This window comes from Pseudorca crassidens, chromosome 8 (assembly GCF_039906515.1).
Source record: "Pseudorca crassidens isolate mPseCra1 chromosome 8, mPseCra1.hap1, whole genome shotgun sequence".
Taxonomy (NCBI): Eukaryota; Metazoa; Chordata; class Mammalia; order Artiodactyla; family Delphinidae; genus Pseudorca; species Pseudorca crassidens.
In genome coordinates, this window is record NC_090303.1 from 70,220,836 (window position 1) to 70,242,026 (window position 21,191).

The window sequence follows — 21,191 nt, forward strand, 5'->3', positions numbered from 1 at the left end:
CAATGATGGAAATGTTCAGACAAATATTGAAGCCCTTGAGGAGGAACGTGGCTGAGGCCAACGCAGGAAGAGGGTGTTCACAGGGCAAACTCTGGGGCCAGATCACTGGCTTGCAACTCTGTGCTTTGCCTCTTGCCAGTTTGTAAACTTAGGCAAGTTCCCTAACCTTTCTGTGCCTTGCTTCCTCACCTATACAATCAGTGCTGATAATATATTTAAAGCATTTAGAACAAAGTCTGGCAGGTAATTAGTGCTCAATAAAATCCTGGCTGTTTGCTTCTTAGAGGAGGTAAGTTAAACGAAAAAGTCCTAGCCAGTTGTCTGCCTTGTGAGAGGAATAAACATCTATCTTTCCTAATCAAACTTCTACAGGGTTTGTACATGTTGGCCCCTCCACTTGTACCTGGACAAGGTAATTTCCTGTGATTAATGGTCAGGGCAACACCATAAAGATTACACTTAGATTGTATTTTATTTTCTGTAAATTACAGCACTAATGATTCTATTTAACAACAAACGCATTCCCTGAACTATACCATCTTTTGCCTAGTAAATTTTATGGTTTGGATTGGACTTTGAATGCTGAAAAAGAAATTAAAAAATCAAATTATCCATTCTCTTCAACAAATAAATTATAAGGAATTTAAGAGGGAGAGGGAAAGGGAAAATACAGCTGCAAAGTGACTGGCAAACTTATCAGCCATGCAATGGATGGACTTTATTTGGATCACGTAAATTCCAAATTTGGAATCTGTAAAACAATATACATCAGTCAACAGCAGAACTCTGAATAGACTGGAAATGGATAACTGATGATGTTAAGGGAATATTTATTTTGTGGGTGGCAATTTCTTTAGAGCACCTTTTTTTTTTTGCAGTACTTAGGCCTCTCACTGTCGTGGCCTCTCCCATCGCGGAGCACAGGCTCCAGACGCGCAGGCTCACTCAGCGGCCATGGCTCACAGGCCCAGCTGTTCCGCGGCATGTGGGATCTTCCCAAACCGGGGCACGAACCCGTGTCCCCTGCATTGGCAGGCGGACTCTCAACCATTGCGCCACCAGGGAAGCCCTTCTTTTTTTTTTTAACAGATAGGTACACCCCGTAATATTTACATATGAAAATTTGATGTCTGGGATTTGCCTCCCATAAGCTGGGGGCAAAGAGGAGGACTAGAAAGGGATGTAGTTAAAACAAGATCAGCCCTGAGTCAATCATTCTTGTCACTGGTGGCAGGTCCATGAAGCTTCACGATACTATTTTACTTTTTTATACATCTGAAATTTTCTAAAGTAAGAAGTTTAAAAAAGTAATACGAGTTGATTTTAAAATACCCCCACATCCCACACTGCATTCATTGTTGCACATAAGAAGAAACACAACAATGCCTCAAAAATCATATCTTGCATTTATAATACCTTTTTCTGTGAAGATGCAAATACTTTACACTCATCAGCTACGCCAGAAGCAGTGAGGGAAGCAAGACTTGTCACCAGTTTCAAGATGAAGGAAAAGACAGAGGTAGGTGAAAGGATCAGGGCAGCAGCAGTCAACTGCAGAGACAAGAATCAAGCCCAGTCCTCAGATCTGTGCATCCTAAGGCCTCTTCAAAAGGTAATGGTGACACCACCCTGTGCAGCGTGAATCCGAGCTACTCATAGCAAGGTTTTGAACACTCCCTAAAAGAATAATCGCTGTGCTATCTGAGGCCTCAGAGAGTCAAGAAAAGAAATCTCAGATGGTTCCAAACACCTAGTAAGCGGGTGTTTTCACTCTTACTCATTCTTTTGTCAATCACCTTTATAGTGATTATGAGTTTGGGAGGTGAGAGGCGATGGCCAAACTCAGTGAGTAGAAGCAGGGGAGAGAAATTCAGGCTTGATTTCTCCTAGGGTCATTCTGTATCAGGTGTGTGCGACAGAGGGAAAGGGAGATGGGAGGGAGCGGGGAAGCAAGAGGGGAGGAGGAGAGGGTGGAGGGGAAAAAACCAGGAGGGGAAAGAAGGGAGGGCAGAGGAGGGAGGCAGGCATGTAAGGCAGCCCAACCACATCCAGAGCAGGTAAAAGGCCCAGCTCCCGGCCTGAACCTAGGGACCACAAAAACAATATTTTAGGGTTTCTGTAGCCAGGTTATTTTCCTACTTTCACCAAGTAAGTAGGAATAAAAGAAAGGGAATTCTGTCGATCAAAACCTAAAAGAACATTTTAGAAAATCTGAAAATGTTTGTAACAAGACAAAACTGAAAGACCAGCTAATATTAATCCTACATAAATGCAATTTGAGTGGCAAAGGGGAATGTATATTCCTCAAAAACTTTAGCTGAACAGGAATGAGCAAAAGAGTGACCTCATTTCTCCCTGTTACAATCCATAACAAACAATAGCTTGTTAAATATTTTAGAGACCATACATTATACAATGTTATGAAGACTTTGGTTAAACTACACTACCTGGAAACCAAGCTTTCTAACACACACTTCAATATGTAAGCAGGCATTACCTCTAAATAATCTTTCACATGTCTAAAGCCAGTGCTAAGCTGTAACTTGAATCCTTTTCTCAGGCCTTTATCTTCCCTTTTTAGTGGTGTTGATTTGGGAAGGGGGAAGGGTTTTTTAACTCACTGATTCATTTTCTCCAACAGTATATAAAGTCGATTTTGAAACTGAATTACCATTGTTATTTCCACACCTCATAAACCCTGTCCTTGCTGCACAAAACCACCACCTTTAAATTCTATGAACACAGGACTTCCCTGGTGGCGCAGTGGTTAAGAATCCGCCGGCCAATGCAGGGGACATGGGTTCGAGCCCTGGTCCGGGAAGATCCCACATGCCGCAGAGCAACTAAGCCCGTGCTCCACAACTACTGAGCCTGCGCTCTGGAGCCCACGAACCACAACTACTGAGCCCACGTGCCACAACTACTGAGCCCATGTGCCACAACTACTGAAGCCTGAGCGCCTAGAGCTTGTGCTCCGCAACAAGAGAAGCCCGCTCACTGCAACGAAGAGTAGCCCCTGCTCGCTGCAACCAGAGAAAGCCCGCGCACAGCAACGAAGACCCAATGCAGCCAAAAATAAATAAAATTTTAAAAATTAAAAAATTCTATGGACATAGTCCACTGTCAAGAAATAGAAAGTATACTTTCTAGTAGGTAATGAATAACATATAAGTTAATTCACCAAAGATTTTATGGCTATAAATGCACTAAAAATAAACTTCACACATATTTCCTAGAAAAAGATTTTTTTTTTTACCAGAAAATACTCCAAGATTATTTTATATTTACAAAACAATATATGTGGCTCATTGTTGCTTAAAATTGTCAACGTTTATTTTAGTAAGTATTATTTCTTTAAAGTGTGGTACAATTGGGTCATTATGTGTAAGTTGTGGTACAATTTTAATTCCAAATTCAAATTTAAAAATTTTAATGTAAAAGATGGTGTGAATTGTGCTCAACTTTAAGACTTAAAAATTTTTAAACATACAAGAAGTCTCAAAAAAAGTTGAGACCTTTGGATAACAACCAAAACGTCCATTGTAAGCTTCTCCTAAATTTTGAAAACTTGCCATAAGAGAACTACAACAGGTAAGACAGAGAAAGAAGAAAAATGAAGGTGAAAATTGTTTATTATTTCCCAGCTCTGAAACTCTCATGGGAAGGTTTCCAAGTATTTAGTTGTCTCTCAATATCATTTGATGCAGACAGGGTAAGAATAATATAATTGCTTACTGAAAATTTGAAAAATACAATGTATTGAACTTGATAAGCAAACTTCAGATTTTAGAGATATTATGTCCTCCTTGCATTATCAATACAAAATAACTCCAATAACAGACCTGATATCAATGACATACTTTCATTTAATAATAATTATGGTTCCACAGCCCTTTTGAGTTTTTCAGAAAACGTTTGCATGCATCATTTCATCTAATTTTCGGGGAAACGCCTAGAAGTTAGGCAGCTTAGAAATTCACAGAGTTCTACAGATGAGAAAACAGGCTGATAGAGGAAAAATGTACAAGGTCATATATCCTGAAGCCTGCCAGTTGCAAACATCCACAATTCCAACATTAAGAAGTTCAAGTCATATCTCCACATGCAGTTACCTGATTGGTCGATTCTCTTTACTGTCAAAGAGTGAAAAGATGACCTCAAGCTCCTCTCCCAGGTTGGAACACATGAGGCTTTTCATCTGCACAAAGAGGTGATGACTGCTGGCCTGCACTGGGGTATCTTTCTTCCGATGTCGATGCTCCATCTGAATGACACCCCCCAAAAAAACATGATCAGCATGGACTGAATTAAATAACGGAACCCAACAAGCTAGTTAGCTATGGTGTGATTATGATGTCCTGTGCTTTTTGTTGTTGTTGTGTATTTGGTATCTAGTTGGATGTTAAATTCCAAATTTTCTCCCAACCACTAAAATAAAAAACTGAAGTTTGCAGACCATCAAGGAATCCTGCTTTAAGATTTGTTTCTTAATCATTAATGTTAAAATGATATCAACTCACTGAGTAGATTCAGGCAGCGTGAAGTTCAAAGGATGCTATCGGTCCCTCGTCAACTCCCAGGGTGAGAACAAATTATTAACCATCTTTTAAAAATCAGACTAAATTGTATCTAGCTGATCATTTCGCTGAACAATGTAGCTATGACTTCACATTTCTCATAATTAAAAATTCTTTTAAAGCATACTAAATTTCAAACTTGTGGTAGTTTTCTGAGGCGGGCAGTATCAAAAGATATTTAATCACTAGAGCAAGAAAATGTTTCTAACTTGCTGCGGAGCTACAGGGAAGCAGACCTAAGAAAGCCAGTGAGGGGTCTAAAGGCAGGAACAGAGTCTGTGTCCATCTCTTATTTCCGTCCTTAATACAGCTAACCTAGGCTATACTTGGGAGGCGGGACCGGAAGTAAGAGTTCCCACAGTTGAGGAAGGAAAGGAATCACCCATGGTTCCAGGGGTGAGGAGAACATGAGAATGATCATTTAGTCAACATATACTTGTTACGTATCTATTATAAGCCCAGCACTGGGAATGCAATGATGCGTAAACACAGAAACAGCCTGCCTTCATAGAGCTTTTCTACTAGGGGGAGCAGACATCAACAAAATTTTCCCACAAACGGATAGAAAACTGCAACTCTGATGAATGGAGAATTTGACTTGTGTCTGGGCAGTCAGAGAAGGTTTCTTGGGAAAATGACACTTTAGCTGAGAGCGAAAGAGTGAGCGGGAATTATGAACCATCTAGGACAGTACTTCTCAAACTACCTGCAGTGAAGGACCAGGTTGGTTTTTCCGCCTAACCTACCGCAGATTGATATTTTCATAAAATATCATAAAAATGCCATGGCAATGTCAAAATGTTATAAAGGTTTCTAAACGTTTACTCGCCATTTTTGTACTTGGGCCAGTTACAAACAGTTCACTGTCCAGCTAGTTCTTGGACCACAGTGTGAGCAGAACTGACTCAGGGTAAGAGCACAGGGAAAACATACAGAAAGGCTGTGAATTAACAGAACAGGTGCTAAGAATGTGTAAGAGTATTGCTTTCATAACACAGACTACTAAAGAGGCTACTTCTTGTGGATCACTTGACAATTAAAAAAATATATTAATAGCTCAGGGATTAACTCCAAAGGAGTCATATCCTTTGTTGAGGTTAAGGTACAGAACTCTATGTCTACATCAGCCATCTTTTTCTGTTTCTAAGTATAGTTCAGTAACTAATGACTAACTCAGATTTGAATGCAAAGAAATGCCATGTACAATTATAGATGCAGCAGCATAAAATCACCAGAAGTTTTTCATGCTTTTATTTTTTAAATTGAACGACTTGAAAAGTAGACAGCTAAAAAAATGCAATTAACCAAGTGCATCTATAATTATTGTATACTCAGCAGGTACACTGGACACGCCTCTGTGAAAGTGAAGAGTAAGTGCATTTTCTTTTAAAGTTGACCTCAGCATTGTGGTATGTGTTGGCCATAATTACTAGAAAAGGCTTTCTGCAGAGAAATATTCTAACTAGAAAAAAGCATAATTCTTTTTTTTCTATGAGGGTTGCTCTATTTTGGGCTTTAAAAATCCTTTATAACAGGGCAAAGGAAACAATGCATTCATAAAACTACATCTCTTTAACTTCTCAAGCTTTTTATTTTCTGAAGTTGCTAACTTATTTACTGATTTACTTAAAAGTTCAGGGTAACAATGCGCAAACTGCTATGGAGAAATGAATAACTACTAAAGGCTAGAGCTGAAAAAACAGATATAAAAACATTATGAATAGAACAGACCTCAAAGAGATGTCTGGTCTTTACTTCAAACAGTGCAAAGTTCCCAGCATCATTCATGACATTCACTAAAAACTGAGGAGAAAAAGTAGCTCCCTTATTCCTGCAAAGAATCCAATCTATCTAGATCAGTGGTTCTCAACCTTGGCTGCACTTTAGAATCACCAAGAGAGCTTTTAAAAAATACTTATGCCCAGGTCCCATCCCAGAACAATTAAATTAGAATTTCTAGGGGATGGGGGTCTGGACAGTGGTAGCTGTAAAAGCTCCCCAGGTGATTCTAATGTGCAATGAGGGCTGAGAATCACTGATTGAAATCATGTGCAGGGAGATGCAAATCCTAGAAGAGTGAAAAACCTATTGTCGCATCTCTTGTATAATTACTGCCTTGGTCTTTGCACGCATGCTAGTAATAAGCCCACTTAATTCTACCCTTTGTACGTGTGACGTGGGCCCTCACAAATGGCACTGAAATCTCCTCTCTTCCTCACCCACCATCCTTCCATGCCTGAGACAGATCTGAACTTACATAGGTTAGGATGTCTTGTTTATCTTTTGGTAATTCACTACTTTCGGGAACTGCTAAAAAATCTCTCTGTGAATATATTATTGCAGTAGCAAAATTTAAAAGGTGTGTCCACACTTCAAGAACTGTGATTTGGTAGTTATAACACATAGACAAAAATCCATCTCTGAAATAATGTATGGTTACAAAGGCACCTAGCAGTGACTCTACATGTGCTCACAGTTTAACTAGACTTTTGATTAGGAAAAGAAACAGATGCATTCCGAAGATTTATTAAAGTGATACAAATCATTAACCCTCACTAATGCATTAATTACTGGGTGAATGGTCCACACCAGGGTTCGCATCTTCAGCACTACTGACAATTTGGGCTGGTAATTTCTCTGTCGTGGGGCTGTCCTGGGCTTGGTAGGATGTTTAACGTCTTTTTCTGGCATCTACTCTCCAGATACCAGTAGTACCTCTCCCCACTCCCCACCATCCCCAATTGTGACAACCAAAAATGTCTCCGGACATTGCCAAATGTACCCTGTTCTCTGTTGGAGAACCACTGGCCTACCCACTAAGTATCACAAAGCAAGCAGCTAACCTGATCTTATTAAAACCAAGAAAGGTTCCTAAAAAGATACTCCTCATGCCCAAACAACCAGAGAACCCAGCCAATAAAGTCCTCTTTACTACAGAAGGATTGAGCTCTGGTTGTTGGCAGTAAACGGTATGTTCCAACGGGACGTATGTCAACACGGTGAGGTTTAGCGCATTTTACTGCTTAGATGAACAAAATCAGGTGAGAAAGATCTGCTAACAGGACTATCAAAAACCCAAAACAAGACATTTTTTTCCTAATGATGCAGTAGGGAGTGTGTAAGATGCAAACACCTGTGTTTCAAATATTACGGGGAGAAGACATAGTAAAGAAAGAGAAGTGGCAACAATTAATCCAGCATCCTGTGTTGGGGCATTTTACCTCCATGCCATGATCCTTGATCTAGGAGTGACAATAAATCACCACCCCACTCCCACCTTCGCCATAAGGGACTGGTGGTGGTGCCTGCCAACTCCCCCTGGCAAAGTCAATACAATCAGTCACGTTTAGGTTGCATAGAGAAAAGGGCCAGTGCTACAGAGAACCTGATTACCGCTGGGCCAGGACATAAATAGGAACTTGAAGCTGCCTTAAAGAAAAAACATGTCCTTCTGAAGCTTATAATCATTTGGGGTTCTCTTGGGCTATTGTCTTTGCTTTAGAAGCAGTAAAATGCAATCGCTACGGAGGAGAAATTACAATTTCATGTAAAATTACAATGTTTTATTTTCCTCATCTGTCAAATGAAGACTGTGGACTAGGTTCTGAGCTATAAAATATGAAAAACCCCCTCCAATGGCAGTCATTGCTAATCGATCACAGCCTGGAAGAGACCCCAGAATCTTATCAATATAACACTCCCAACAGCCACAACTAACAAATCGGAATGTTCAAAGAGATGAAATAAATTTCCCATCCCATATATGACTTTAAGTAAAAAGAAGAGAGATAAAATCACATGCATACAAAATCAAACTTGGGAAAATAAAACATATTTGTGACAGACACTGTTAGTTGCTTCTCAAATATTTGACATCCCTAGCTAAATAATGGCCAATGAAATGTGAGTGCAAGTATTGTGTGGTAGTTCCAGGAAGGCTCATTAAAATAGTTGAGTCAACTGAGAGAAATCTTTCTCCTTCTTAAAGCTGGAGAGCAAGGTCATGGCTAGAGTTCTTGCAGCTATGGTGTACTTTGAAGTATCCTTGATGATGGAGCCTTTTTTGCTCTGACACCATGAAACCACAAACAAGCCCAGGACTTCCTGCCTCTGGGCTTGCATACTGTAAAGGAGAAATAATTTCCATCATGTCTAAGCTTCTATTATTTACTTATTTCATTGAACACAGCCAAATCTAATCTTAAGATTTAGCACATAAGGCTGGCATTATTCTTGCCATCTTACCTCCTTAATGAGGATGAAATAAAGATGACAAAGGAATGAAAACTGACTGAATGCTTAGGTGCTTTGCAAACATTGTCTGTCAAGGAAAGGCATTTTACATGCATTTCTTATTTAACCTTCCTAACAAACATGGTTAGAATTATTTTTCCATTTAATAGACTAAGAAACTGAAGCTCTGAAAGATTTAGCAGTAAGTCCAAGATCAGAGAGCTGGTGGAAGGAAGAGATGAAATTTAAACCTAGTTTTTTGGATCTATGCCCATAGTCTTCTCATAATACCGTAGTAACATCAAAATCATTAAGTGATTGCTTATTAAGTGCAAATCACTGAACGAGATTATGTTGGACATAACAGAGGAAGTATCAATATAGGACACGGTGCCCACTCTGAAGAAACTTCAAATTGAGTGAGAGATTAAAACAAAAGTGAGAGACAAAATCTGATGCCCAACAGTTAAATAAACTATAATAAAAATGTCCCATTAGAGGATGTCGCTGACAAATCAATTCTAGAGATTTTGTTTGTTGCATAAGCTAAGAGTTAGTGGTGACTTTTACTGCGAATATTCTCCTTGTGTGCCCTTCCTCCATCTCTGCCCTCCTCCCTCCAACCAAACTTCAACTGTGTTTTTGCTCTGGGCCTGATACCCTGCTTAGCACTGATGCCACAGAGGGGTGCGGCATGAAACATCACCCTCAAGAAGCTCAACGTAAAGCAAAGGAAATTCTCCACAGAAACGGAATTTAGTCCAATGGAAATAATGAGCTGTAGATAATCTGAACAGATTGATGATGAAGGGGAAAACTGAAAGCGGTATTAAGAACTGCTTTCTCAAATCAGACATACACCTGATGGGTTTACTGATGATTTTTTCCACCACATTTTTCAGATAATTTCAGATGAAGAATAATCTGCAATTCTATGAAGAATACTCTAAGCTTGGGAAGCTATCCCCAGAGAGGTAGGATGTTCCAAAAAGGAGTCAGCTATTTTCCACAGTCACTCCTCCTTGGAACGTGGGGTAAGATGCAGTGGTAACTAGAGCAAAGCAAAGAAACGCCTGGGATACTGGCTTCTTTGATTTGAGGTTTTAAAATAGCTCAGTGAGTATCTAGAGATTAGGTAAAACTTTATACAAATATTAAGAGTACGAGGCTACGGGGGCTTCCCTGGTGGCGCAGTGGTTGAGAGTCCGCCTGCCGATGCAGGGGACACGGGTTTGTGCTCTGGTCCGGGAAGATCCCACATGCCGCAGAGCGGCTGGGTCTGTGAGCCATGGCCGCTGAGCCTGCGCGTCCGGAGCCTGTGCTCCACAACGGGAGAGGCCACAACAAGAGGCCCGTGTACCGCAAAGAAAAATAAAGAATACGAGGCTAGAGACTTCCCTGGTGGGGCAGTGGTTAAGAATCCGCCTGCCAATGCAGGGGACACAGGTTCGAGCCCTGGTTCGGGAAGATCCCACATGCTGCGGAGCTACTAAGCCCATGCACCACAACTACCGACCCTGCACTCTAGAGGTTCGGGATGATCCCACATGCTGCGGAGCTACTAAGCCTGTGTGCCACAACTACCGAGCCTGCATTCTAGAGTCCGTGAGTCACAACTACTGAGCCCGCGTGTTGCAACTACTGAAGCCCATGTGCCTAGAGCCCGTGCTCTGCAAGAAGAGCACCGCAACGAGAAGCCCACACACCGCAACGAAGAGTAGCCCCCGCTCACCGCAACTAGAGAAAGCCTGCGCACAGCAACGAAAACCCAATGCAGCCAAAAAAAATACAAGGCAGATGGGACCAGATTCGGGGAACCTAGATGCCAAGTAAATAACTGAACTTCAACCTACCATGTAAGTAGACAAAAAACTCAAGTCATGGGTGAGGCCACAATGGGCAAGATGACCAAATATCTCAGGATTATTAACAAGTTTCAGCACTTAGGGATGGCCTGGGGTTTGGGAGAGGTGGGGGATAAGTCTAGCATTTGGAGACCAAGGAAGGGATACTTTCAGGAGTCTGTGCATACAGTGATAGCAGGGCAGGGAGGGGAGCTAACATATTGGTGAGCACTAACTGGAAACCATTAGTCACAACAATATCCTGAAACAGAACAGATAAATATGTATGACTTGTAACCATTCCACTAGACTAGGCAAAATACAAAGATTTCACTAGACTAGGCAAAGTACAAAGATTTGCAAAATAAAACTTAAAACTTCTTTGTCTTTACTTCCTAGTGCCTGGGCATTGAGGGCTCAGTAGGAACGTCAGGGCGTTCTGAGGTGGGTAAATTATCTCAGTTTTGTACTTGGGGCATGGTCACCTCAGCTCTCAATTCTCTTTACTTGCTCCAAATTAAACCGGGAACATCCTGTTCTTACAAAATCAAGCAAGTATGAAGAGTGTCATGGAAACCACAAAATTAGCAGTGAGGCTGTGAGCCAAGGATTCCTATACCTACCAATCGGTAGAGCTCAGTAATGCTGATGTCCTCTGGATCCACCATCGCGTACTCTTTCCTAGGCACCAGGTCCAGTCCCAGTTGTCTAGAAAACAGATTGCAAACATTTGGCGGAAGAGTTACCTTGATAGGATATATTAAAAATAATTATCTTTGGGCTTCCCTGGTGGCGCAGTGGTTGAGAGTCCGCCTGCCAATGCAGGGGACACGGGTTCGTGCCCCGGTCCAGGAAGATCCTACATGCCGCGGAGCGGCTGGGCCTGTGAGCCATGGCCGCTGAGCCTGCGCGTCCAGAGCCTGAGCTCCGCAACGGGAGAGGCCACAACAGTGAGAGGCCCGTGTACCCCCCCCAAAAAATAAAATAAAATAAAATAAATTAAAAAAATAATTATCTTTACTGTATCTCCCTAACATTCGATATATCACCCACCATGCTTCTCTCACCCATATTTTTTACCTTATATTAACCTCTCACTGTGATTGGAGTAAGTGACTAGGCTGAACACTGGTCATAACTTGAGAAACAGAAGATGACAAAGGCAAGTAAATGGGGTCGGGTAGGAATGGGCTGGCACTCTTGGTGGAGCACTCCTGCCACTGGGGGCCTCGGTACTCTATGGTGGGGAACCTTTAGCACCCTACAAGCTATTACCACAGAAACTCTTCCTCCTTGTACTGGGGTGGAAACTAGAGATAGACATAATTTTGTTCTAGAAACAGAGTTGAGGAGAGGGAAATGTAGCCTTTAGGATTTGACCTGGCACCAAAATTCCTAGTTATATCCAGAGCTAACACATTAATAATGGGAATCTCTGGCAACACGCGCATGGTCCTTATTCATAGCAAGTTCTGGGGTCAGTCATTAGGAGAAACTCAGTAAAGGCAGGGGACAGAAATTAGGACAGCATAGGTCTACGCCTGGGGTAGCAAAAATGGCTTAATCTCTTACGTCAGGTTTCATTGTGACTGATACGTGAATTACTATGCTAAGAAATATTCTAACGTTATATCCAGCCTCAGTGGGACCAAGTATGGTATCAGATTTGTGATGTCTTACCATGGACAGAGGAAAATGAGTATAATCTTGCCAGTTTCCCTCTAGTGACCTTGATAACATACTCCTCTCCAGGCATCCACCTTACTACACTGATGTCAAGGCTGTATAATTCTACTCATCTCCGTAACCATCACAACTATCCCAAAGGCTTCATGATGTCTCTCTACCAGACTCCCCTCAATTATCCCACTCCAGGTCACACACTTAATTCTCTGAGGATATTTTGCTCTACATCCCTTCCACATCATTACTCTCTCTAATACGGAAGCCTTCCTGCATGGCATTTCCAACTATACAACCAAAGCCTTCTCACTTTTGTATTTTAAAAATATCCTAAAATAGATGGAGAGATATACCATGTTCTTGGATTGGAAGAATCAACATTGTGAAAATGACTCTACTACCCAAAGCAATCTATAGATTCAATGCAATCCCTATCAAACTACCACTGGCATTTTTCACAGAACTAGAACAAAAAATTTTGCAATTTGTATGGAAAAACAAAATACCCCGAATCGCCAGAGCAATCTTGAGAACGAAAAAAGGAGCTGGAGGAATCAGGCTCCCTGACTTCAGACTATACTACAAAGCTACAGTAATCAAGACAGTATGGTACTGGCACAAAAACAGAAAGATAGATCAATGGAACAGGATAGAAAGCCCAGAGATAAACCCACACACATATGGACACCTTATCTTTGATAAAGGTGGCAGGAATGTACAGTGGAGAAAGGACAGCCTCTTCAATAAGTGGTGCTGGGAAAACTGGACAGGTACATGTAAAAGTATGAGATTAGATCACTCCCTAACACCATACACAAAAATAAGCTCAAAATGGATTAAAGACCTAAATGTAAGGCCAGAAACTATCAAACTCTTAGAGGAAAACATAGGCAGAACACTCTATGACATAAATCACAGCAAGATCCTTTCTGACCCACCTCCTAGAGTAATGGAAATAAAAACAAAAATAAACAAATGGGACCTAATGAAACTGCAAAGCTTTTGCACAGCAAAGGAAACCATAAACAAGACCAAAAGACAACCCTCAGAATGGGAGAAAATATTTGCAAATGAAGCAACTGACAAAGGATTAATCTCCAAAATTTACAAGCAGCTCATGCAGCTCAATAACAAAAAAACAAAGAACCCAATTCAAAAATGGGCAGAAGACCTAAATAGACATTTCTCCAAAGAAGATATACAGACTGCCAACAAACACATGAAAGAATGCTCAACATCATTAATCATTAGAGAAATGCAAATCAAAACTACAATGAGATATCATCTCACACCAGTCAGAATGGCCATCATCAAAAAATCTAGAAACAATCAATGCTGGAGAGGGTGTGGAGAAAAGGGAACACTCTTGCACTGCTGGTGGGAATGTGAATTGGTTCAGCCACTATGGAGAACAGTATGGAGGTTCCTTAAAAAACTACAAATAGAACTACCATATGACCCAGCAATCTCACTACTGGGCATATACCCTGAGAAAACCATAATTCAAAAAGAGTCATGTATTAAAATGTTCATTGCAGCTCTATTTACAATAGCCCGGAGATGGAAACAACCTAAGTGCCCATCATCGGATGAATGGATAAAGATGATGTGGCACATATATACAATGGAATATTACTCAGCCATAAAAAGAAACGAAATTGAGCTATTTGTAATGAGGTGGGTGGACCCAGAGTCTGTCATACAGAGTGAAGTAAGTCAGAAAGAAAAAGACAAATACCGTATGCTAACACATATGTATGGAATTTAAGAAAAAAAAATGTCATGAAGAACCTAGCGGTAAGACAGGAATAAAGACACAGACCTACTGGAGAATGGACTTGAGGATATGGGGAGGGGGAAGGGTGAGCTGTGACAGGGCGAGAGAGAGTCATGGACATATACACACTAACAAACATAAGGTAGATAGCTAGTGGGAAGCAGCCGCATGGCACAGGGATATCGGCTCGGTGCTTTGTGACCGCCTGGAGGGGTGGGATAGGGAGGGTGGGAGGGAGGGAGACACAAGAGGGAAGAGATATGGGAACATATGTATATGTATAACTGATTCACTTTGTTATAAAGCAGAAACTAACACACCATTGTAAAGCAATTATACCCCAATAAAGATGTTAAAAAAAAAAAATCCTAAAATTCTGTGACCTGCCCAAAACCTCATTAGAGGTTTCATAAGTAAAAACCTGTTATTAATTCAGCACATACTTCAAGCCAGGTACTTCCCCAGCCACCCTGAGGGATTGTTGGTTTTAAGATTACAAGACTGTGGCCCTCTTGACGGTAGGACTTGGCTTTTAGATACTAAAACAGTTTCTCACTTTTCTTCACTTATGTTTCTCTTTAACAAACTTAAAAATCACACTCCCATTCTCTAATTTTTGTTGAACTTTCAAAGCACAAACTCGGTAATTCATTTTCAAAATGCCCATGTCTCCCTGTTAGTTTCTGAACTGTGTCCTCCCAAAATTTGTATGTTGAAGCCTTAACCCCAATATGACTATATTTGAAAAGAGGGACTATAAGGAGATAATATAGGTTAAGTGAGGTCATTTGAGTGAGGCCCTAATCCAACAGGACTGGTGTCCTTAGAAGAAGAAGAGACTCCAGAGATTGTCCTTGTATGGACACAGTAAGAAGGTAGCCATCTGCAAGCCAGCAACAGAGTACTCACCAGAAACTGAATTTGCTGGTACCTTGCTCACGGACTAGTAGCCTCCAGAATTATGAGAAAATAAATGTCTGTTGTTTAAGCCACCCAGTCTGTGGTATTTTGTTATGGCAGCCTGAGCAGACTAATAAATCCCCCTTGCTATACCTCATCAGGGGATTCTGATAGGGTCTGTTCCCCATTCTCCATCCCGTCCCAAGAGAGGACCACTGCACTACAACGTAAGATATCAGAAGACACCAGGTGAGTATTGCTGAGGAAAGATTATCTAGCAAAGGAAAGAGGATATAGGCATACCTTGTTTTTACTGCACTTTGCAGATATTACGTTTTTTTACAAGTTGAAGGTTTGTGGCAACCCTGTGTCAAGCACACCTGTTTGCGCCATTTTTCCAATAGCATTTGTTCACCTCATGTCTCTGTGTCACATTTTGGTGACTCTCAAAATATTTTAAACTTTTTCATTATTACATTTGTTATGGGGATCAATGATCTTTGATGTCACTATCTTAATTGTTTTGACATTTTTTAGTAATAGAGTATTTTTAAATTAAGATATGTATATTTTTAATACATATTGCCATTGCACATTAATAGACTATAGTACAGTGTAAACATGACTTTTACATGCACTGGGGAATCAAAAAATTTTGTGACTTGCTTTATTGCAATATCCGCTTTATTGTGGTGGTCTGGAACCGAACCTGCTTTACTGCGGCGGTCTGGAACCGAACCTGCTTTATCGCGGCGGTCTGGAACCGAACCTGCTTTATCGCGGCGGTCTGGAGCCGAACCTGCTTTATCGCGGCGGTCTGGAGCCGAACCTGCTTTATCGCGGCGGTCTGGAACCGAACGTGCTTTATCGTGGCGGTCTGGAGCCGAACCTGCTTTATCGCGGCGGTCTGGAACCGAACCTGCTTTATCGTGGCGGTCTGGAACCGAACCTGCTTTATCGCAGCGGTCTGGAACCGACCCTGCTTTATCGCGGTGGTCTGGAACCGAACGTGCTTTACTGCGGCGGTCTGGAGCTGAACCTGCTTTATTGCGGTGGTCTGGAACCGAACCTGCTTTATTGCAGTGGTCTGGAACCGAACCTGCTTTATTGCGGTGGTCTGGAACCGAACCTGCTTTATTGCGGTGGTCTGGAACCGAACCTGCTTTATTGCGGTGGTCTGGAACCGAACCTGCTTTATTGCGGTGGTCTGGAGCCGAACCTGCTTTATTGTGGTGGTCTGGAGCCGAACGTGCTTTATTGCGGTGGTCTGGAGCCAAACCTATCTCTGCAGTGTGCCTGCATACAACCACATGTGAATCATGGCACTCACCTCCTTCCCCATGTCACGTTCCATGAGGAGCTGCCCTACCATACTTTCTTCTGGGAGGGGCAGGGGGCAGCTGAAGTAGTTTAGTCATCTGACCATCTCCCCTTCCCGAGCCACACCTGACTGGCCCACAGGTAGGCACCTGACCAAAGGACAAATAATCCCTGGACTGGCCAGCAGCTCATGAGCAGCTGGTATAAAGTGCTCAGTTTGAACATGAATAACGGATACTGGCTGTCAATGAGAACCTAGAAATTCACATAGCATCAACCATCTGAGAAACATGAAGGACAAGTGATCTACATCACTGCAGAATGACTGAGTTAAGACCAACCCCAGCAGCAGAGGTTCTGGAGTAGGTGTGGGATCCAGAACCTTCCTCAGCTTTGGGGCCCCAGGAGCTGGTGATCTGCAAGTCTTTTCCTCTCATAAGGCTTGGATTATTCAACTTCTGCTGGCTTCCTGGAGTCCTAGCTGTGTGAAGAGACTTTCATATGTTTCTATTTTGTTCTGTTAATTCCTAGGTATATCCTTAGGATAACCCTCCCACTGTGTGAGGTTTCTAAGCTCACAGAAGAGGATCAGGACAGTGCTCTAAAAAACAAGAAGAAATGAGGCAAAGAGGGAAGGAACAGGATGGAAGGAGAGGACCTAGGACATGGGAAGCCAGAAAGGGAAATGGGTGGGTGGGGGGTTAGTTTTATATTAACTCAGTCACTGAACTGCTTTGGGACATCAGGAAGGAAGAATGAATGGGTACTCCCTCCTGTATCATTACCACAGGAAAATCAAAGGACAGCACAGGACTCTACGGAGAACTGAGACAGGTGCTATTATTTTAAGTCTGTTCGAGGCTTCCAGGCGAGAACACTTCTTCTGATGGGTTCAAGGGAACCCATGGGTTATCTCCTGTAGGGAACAAGATGGGTTATCTCCTCCCCCTCCCCCTCCCCCTCCCCTCCCCCTCCCCCCAAGCTTCCTCCATCTAGAGGGCTTCTCTTCACCACTCTTCAACAGTTTGACATACAACTTGAGATTGAACACATCTTTCACTTATGTTCATCCTGAGATCTACATGCTGACAGACAATTTTGCAGAACAACTTAGTTTAATATGCAAGAGAATTATCTGAATTTGCTTTCCACTTTTGCTTTTCCATTCAGTACGAAAACTATATTTAAAGGAATACAGTAAATGCACAATCTGTAAACTGTAAGTCATTTTAAATAAGTTGTCAAAGAAATTCAAAGGAAACAGAATGAGACCTCAGAAAATTCATGAATTTGAGGATGATCTAAATAAATTACATTGCTCACTTTCATGCATCAATGTTTTACCAACTTACCATAAATTAGCCAAAGAGCTGCCCAAAGTACAAGCTAGAACTTACATGAGTCCAAACTGAGCCATGATTCAGTCATAATTAATGTTTTTCCCTCCTTTCCCTTCTTTATGTCATCATCTTCCTTCCTAAAACTGAAAAAGTATCATCTTCTTGCCTGCTCTATATTTCTAAGCTATTTTTGATAAGCTAACTTCATCCAACTTTCTTCCTATTTACAAACTAGTCTTTTAAAGGAGGATCAGCACAATGACTAAGAGCCAATATAATTCAGAGAAAGCTCAAAGTTTTCTCAAAACAGACAAACAAAAAACACATGAAAGATGGGCATCCTAAGTCATGGTCAAACAGTCTTCAGGGGCTTCCCTGGTGGTGCAGTGGTTGAGAGTTCGCCTGCCGATGCAGGGGACATGGGTTCGTGCCCCGGTCCGGGAAGATCCCACATGCCGCGGAGCAGCTGGGCCCGTGAGCCATGGCCGCTGAGCCTGCGCATCTGGAGCCTGTGCTCCGCAACGGGAGAGGCCGCAACAGTGAGAGGCCAGCGTACCGCAAAAAAAAAAAAAAAAAGTCTTCAGATCTACCCCTCAAAGTGCTACCCCATCTCACACAGCGAGACCGGAGGCTCCATGCATGTGGCTGGCAAATCATCTCTCTCAGGAAATGCTATGTGCTTTGAATCATGTTGCCCTGGAGTGGAAAGGGGCCTTGGATCTCTTCTAGCTCAACTTACTCCTTCGACAAGTGAGGAAACTGAAGTCAAGGAGGGCTCTGGAATTTGCCTCCCATCGTAAAAAAGCAGAGTTCCGAGTACAATGTCTTGCTGCATTCCAAACCTGCTCTTGTTTTTGACTCCCCAGAATGAATAAATCTCCCTGAGATAAATGAATTAGGGCTGCTCTCCCGACTGTCGGTAAAAGGATGAATGGCACAGCTCACTCAACGAAATACCAGAAGGACTCTGGATGAGACAGAGGTTTAAAATGTGTTAGTGGGTCCACGTCTTCATACCTGTAGTATGTGATATCTTGGCAGGAAACAAAACTGGCTTCTGATAAAGCGACTTTCTATGGTTAGAGGAAGCACACTCTCGTTTCAGATCAGTTTTTCCAGATTCAGCAAGAGGCAAATTTATCTGTGGTGCACATTTTACTGCCTTTTCCTTTTTCTGTCGGCTTTTCTTTTATTCTGTTGCCCTAAGATCCTTTGAAGGTCCAAATAGCAAATGGGGATTTGGGGAGAGGAAACGGAGGGAGGCTATGACCTTGTAGGATACCGAGGGACCATTTACCGTCCTTAAACTTAAGCCCATACAAGCCTAACTAACATCACAGTCAAAGCTGGTTTATTCTAATTTCTCCCCCATATATTAACATTCATACTTAGCACAATCAGCCTTCATCAGAGCTTTAAGTGATTAGAGATACTATTTAAAGTGCTTGGCTGTTATTGTAGATTAGTCACTCACAGTTTTATTTAAAAGTAAATCTTGGTCAAGAGCAGCTTTTTTACTGAGCTCTCCCAAGTAGCTCCTCAAAGAGACTAATATGTATACACAGGCAGAATCAGGGCAATAAGGAGAGCACGCCCCCTCCCACCCAGGGTACCTGTCCTAAGACTTTTAACAGAAGCTATTAGCATTAGCGTATCCCTCCAGATTACACCAACGACCTACTGCCACAATAAAGAAGAGGAATATATTTAGAAGGAAATTCACATGCCAAACCTAAAGCCTTGAAACAAGATGAATTTTTAGCAGACGCCATATCTGATTGACCCCAGTGAATACTTTGTATTTCATGAGCATTTGCACACTGTCAGAGCACACAGGGCAGTAGAGAACCGACAATGTCCTGGGACCCCCACCAGCCCTAGAGGATGCAGTTCTTGACTCTACTAGTGAGAGTTTGCACTAAGCCCCCCAAAGCAGAAAGATGGAAAAGCCTCCTCTGGTGTCTTCCAGAGATAGGACTGCATAGTGGCTCACACCTGTGTTGCAGTCACATCTGCTGTGTTCAGCCACCAGAGACCACCCCCTCAGTGGCCAGTACTCACTCGTTGCCCCAGTCCAGGCGGGCGGTGATGTGGCGCTTCACATCCTTCATCCGATCGTGGGTGAGATGCCCCACAAGCACCTGCCGCCGCAGATCCAGGATTTCATTCATGATGTGCCACAGCCGGTGGAAGAGATCGCCTTCATTTCTCTGGGAAATACACAAATGCGGAAATTCAATGATCAGTCACTGAGACATGGGGTAACCACAGAGGAAATGGGGGGCAGTCCTGCTTACCCTCTGTGTGCTGGCCACTCTGTGGACAGATTCTCCATTAACAGACAAACTCTCCCCTCGGGTCCTCAAATGCACTCATTGCTCTACATGCTTTCATCCCATTTCACAATGCTGTTCTCCTGCCCAAGAATCCAACTTCACTTCTCAGACTCCCCAACACAGACATTGTGTCCCAGGGTCCTCACTAAGCCTCCACACCCAAGCTTGGTCTCTGGCTTTACTTACTCTGCTTCCGTTTCCACCTCAAATCCTCTTTCTTTAGCTCCATCCAATTCTACTACCCTTCAAGGCTCCACCCGACCTCCACCTCCCTCAGGAAATCTTCCCCTTACAACTCTTGCTCACATTCTTTTTTCCCCTTCTCTGAAGTATGCCTGCATGTAATTAAAGCCAATTCAACAGAAAACACGGTTTTCCAATTATTTCTTACATGTTGGTCTTAATGCTTTACTGTGTTCCCATCAGAAGCTGGGTACACAGAGGGCTCTCACACTCGTTCATTGATGAATTTTCACTGCCATTATCTGGTCAGTATTTAGACTTAAAAAGAAATGTTTTCTTTCTTACTTGTTGAACATTCATGTAAATTCAGGCTAATCTCCTGTGAAATTCATCAAGCGAGGAGGCTTAGTTGGAAAAAGGACAGGTTAAACTCCTGGCTTCAAATCTTGGTTTTGCCACTCACTAGTTTTATAGGCTTTGAGTATGGCTTTTGCCATCTGTGAAACAGGCACAGTACTAACTTCCTGTAAGGTTATTTTATGGATTAGAGATAACATTTGTGAAGAGACCCCAAGAGTATACTGATTAAGAGCACAGACTTGAAAGACAAACTACCTCAATGTGCATTGAAATTTTGCCCTTCACTGAGTGAAAAACCTTTGGCAGTGTATTAACCTCTTTGTGCTTCTTTTCTTATCTGTAGAATGGCTATCATAGTACCTATCTCATAGGCTTGCTATAGGGATTGATGACTTCATATATTAAAACTCTGAGAACAATGCTTGGCCCAGAATAAATATCATGTAAGTAACAGCTGCTACTAATGCTGTTATCATTAATGTTCTGATTCAGAATAAACCCTCTTATAAATATTGTGTCTTTATCAAAATCTAAATGTATGTCTCTTCCCCAGAGATATTTAGGGTAAACCTTTTATAAGTATTTCATCTTCCATCAACCCTTCATCTTTCTTAAGAAGAAGCCATGCTTTTACTTTC

The 21,191-nt window shown here is 42.1% G+C and overlaps 1 protein-coding gene across 4 annotated transcripts in view; it reads right to left on the reverse strand.

The window, feature by feature from the left end:
• Nucleotides 1–21,191, reverse strand: part of DOCK4 (dedicator of cytokinesis 4) — a 481,211-nt gene that overhangs the window by 242,034 nt on the left and 217,986 nt on the right. For all 4 annotated transcript variants that reach the window (XR_010945592.1, XM_067746757.1, XM_067746758.1 and 1 more), the window contains exons 6-8: nt 19,736–19,884; nt 11,278–11,362; nt 4,113–4,264 (exon numbers count right to left, since the gene is read on the reverse strand). Coding sequence is in view for 3 of the 4 variants with exons in the window: in XM_067746757.1 (XP_067602858.1) it covers nt 4,113–4,264; nt 11,278–11,362; nt 19,736–19,884 (386 nt within the window). In the remaining variant the exon portion in view is untranslated. The remainder of the gene's footprint in view (nt 1–4,112; nt 4,265–11,277; nt 11,363–19,735; nt 19,885–21,191) is intronic.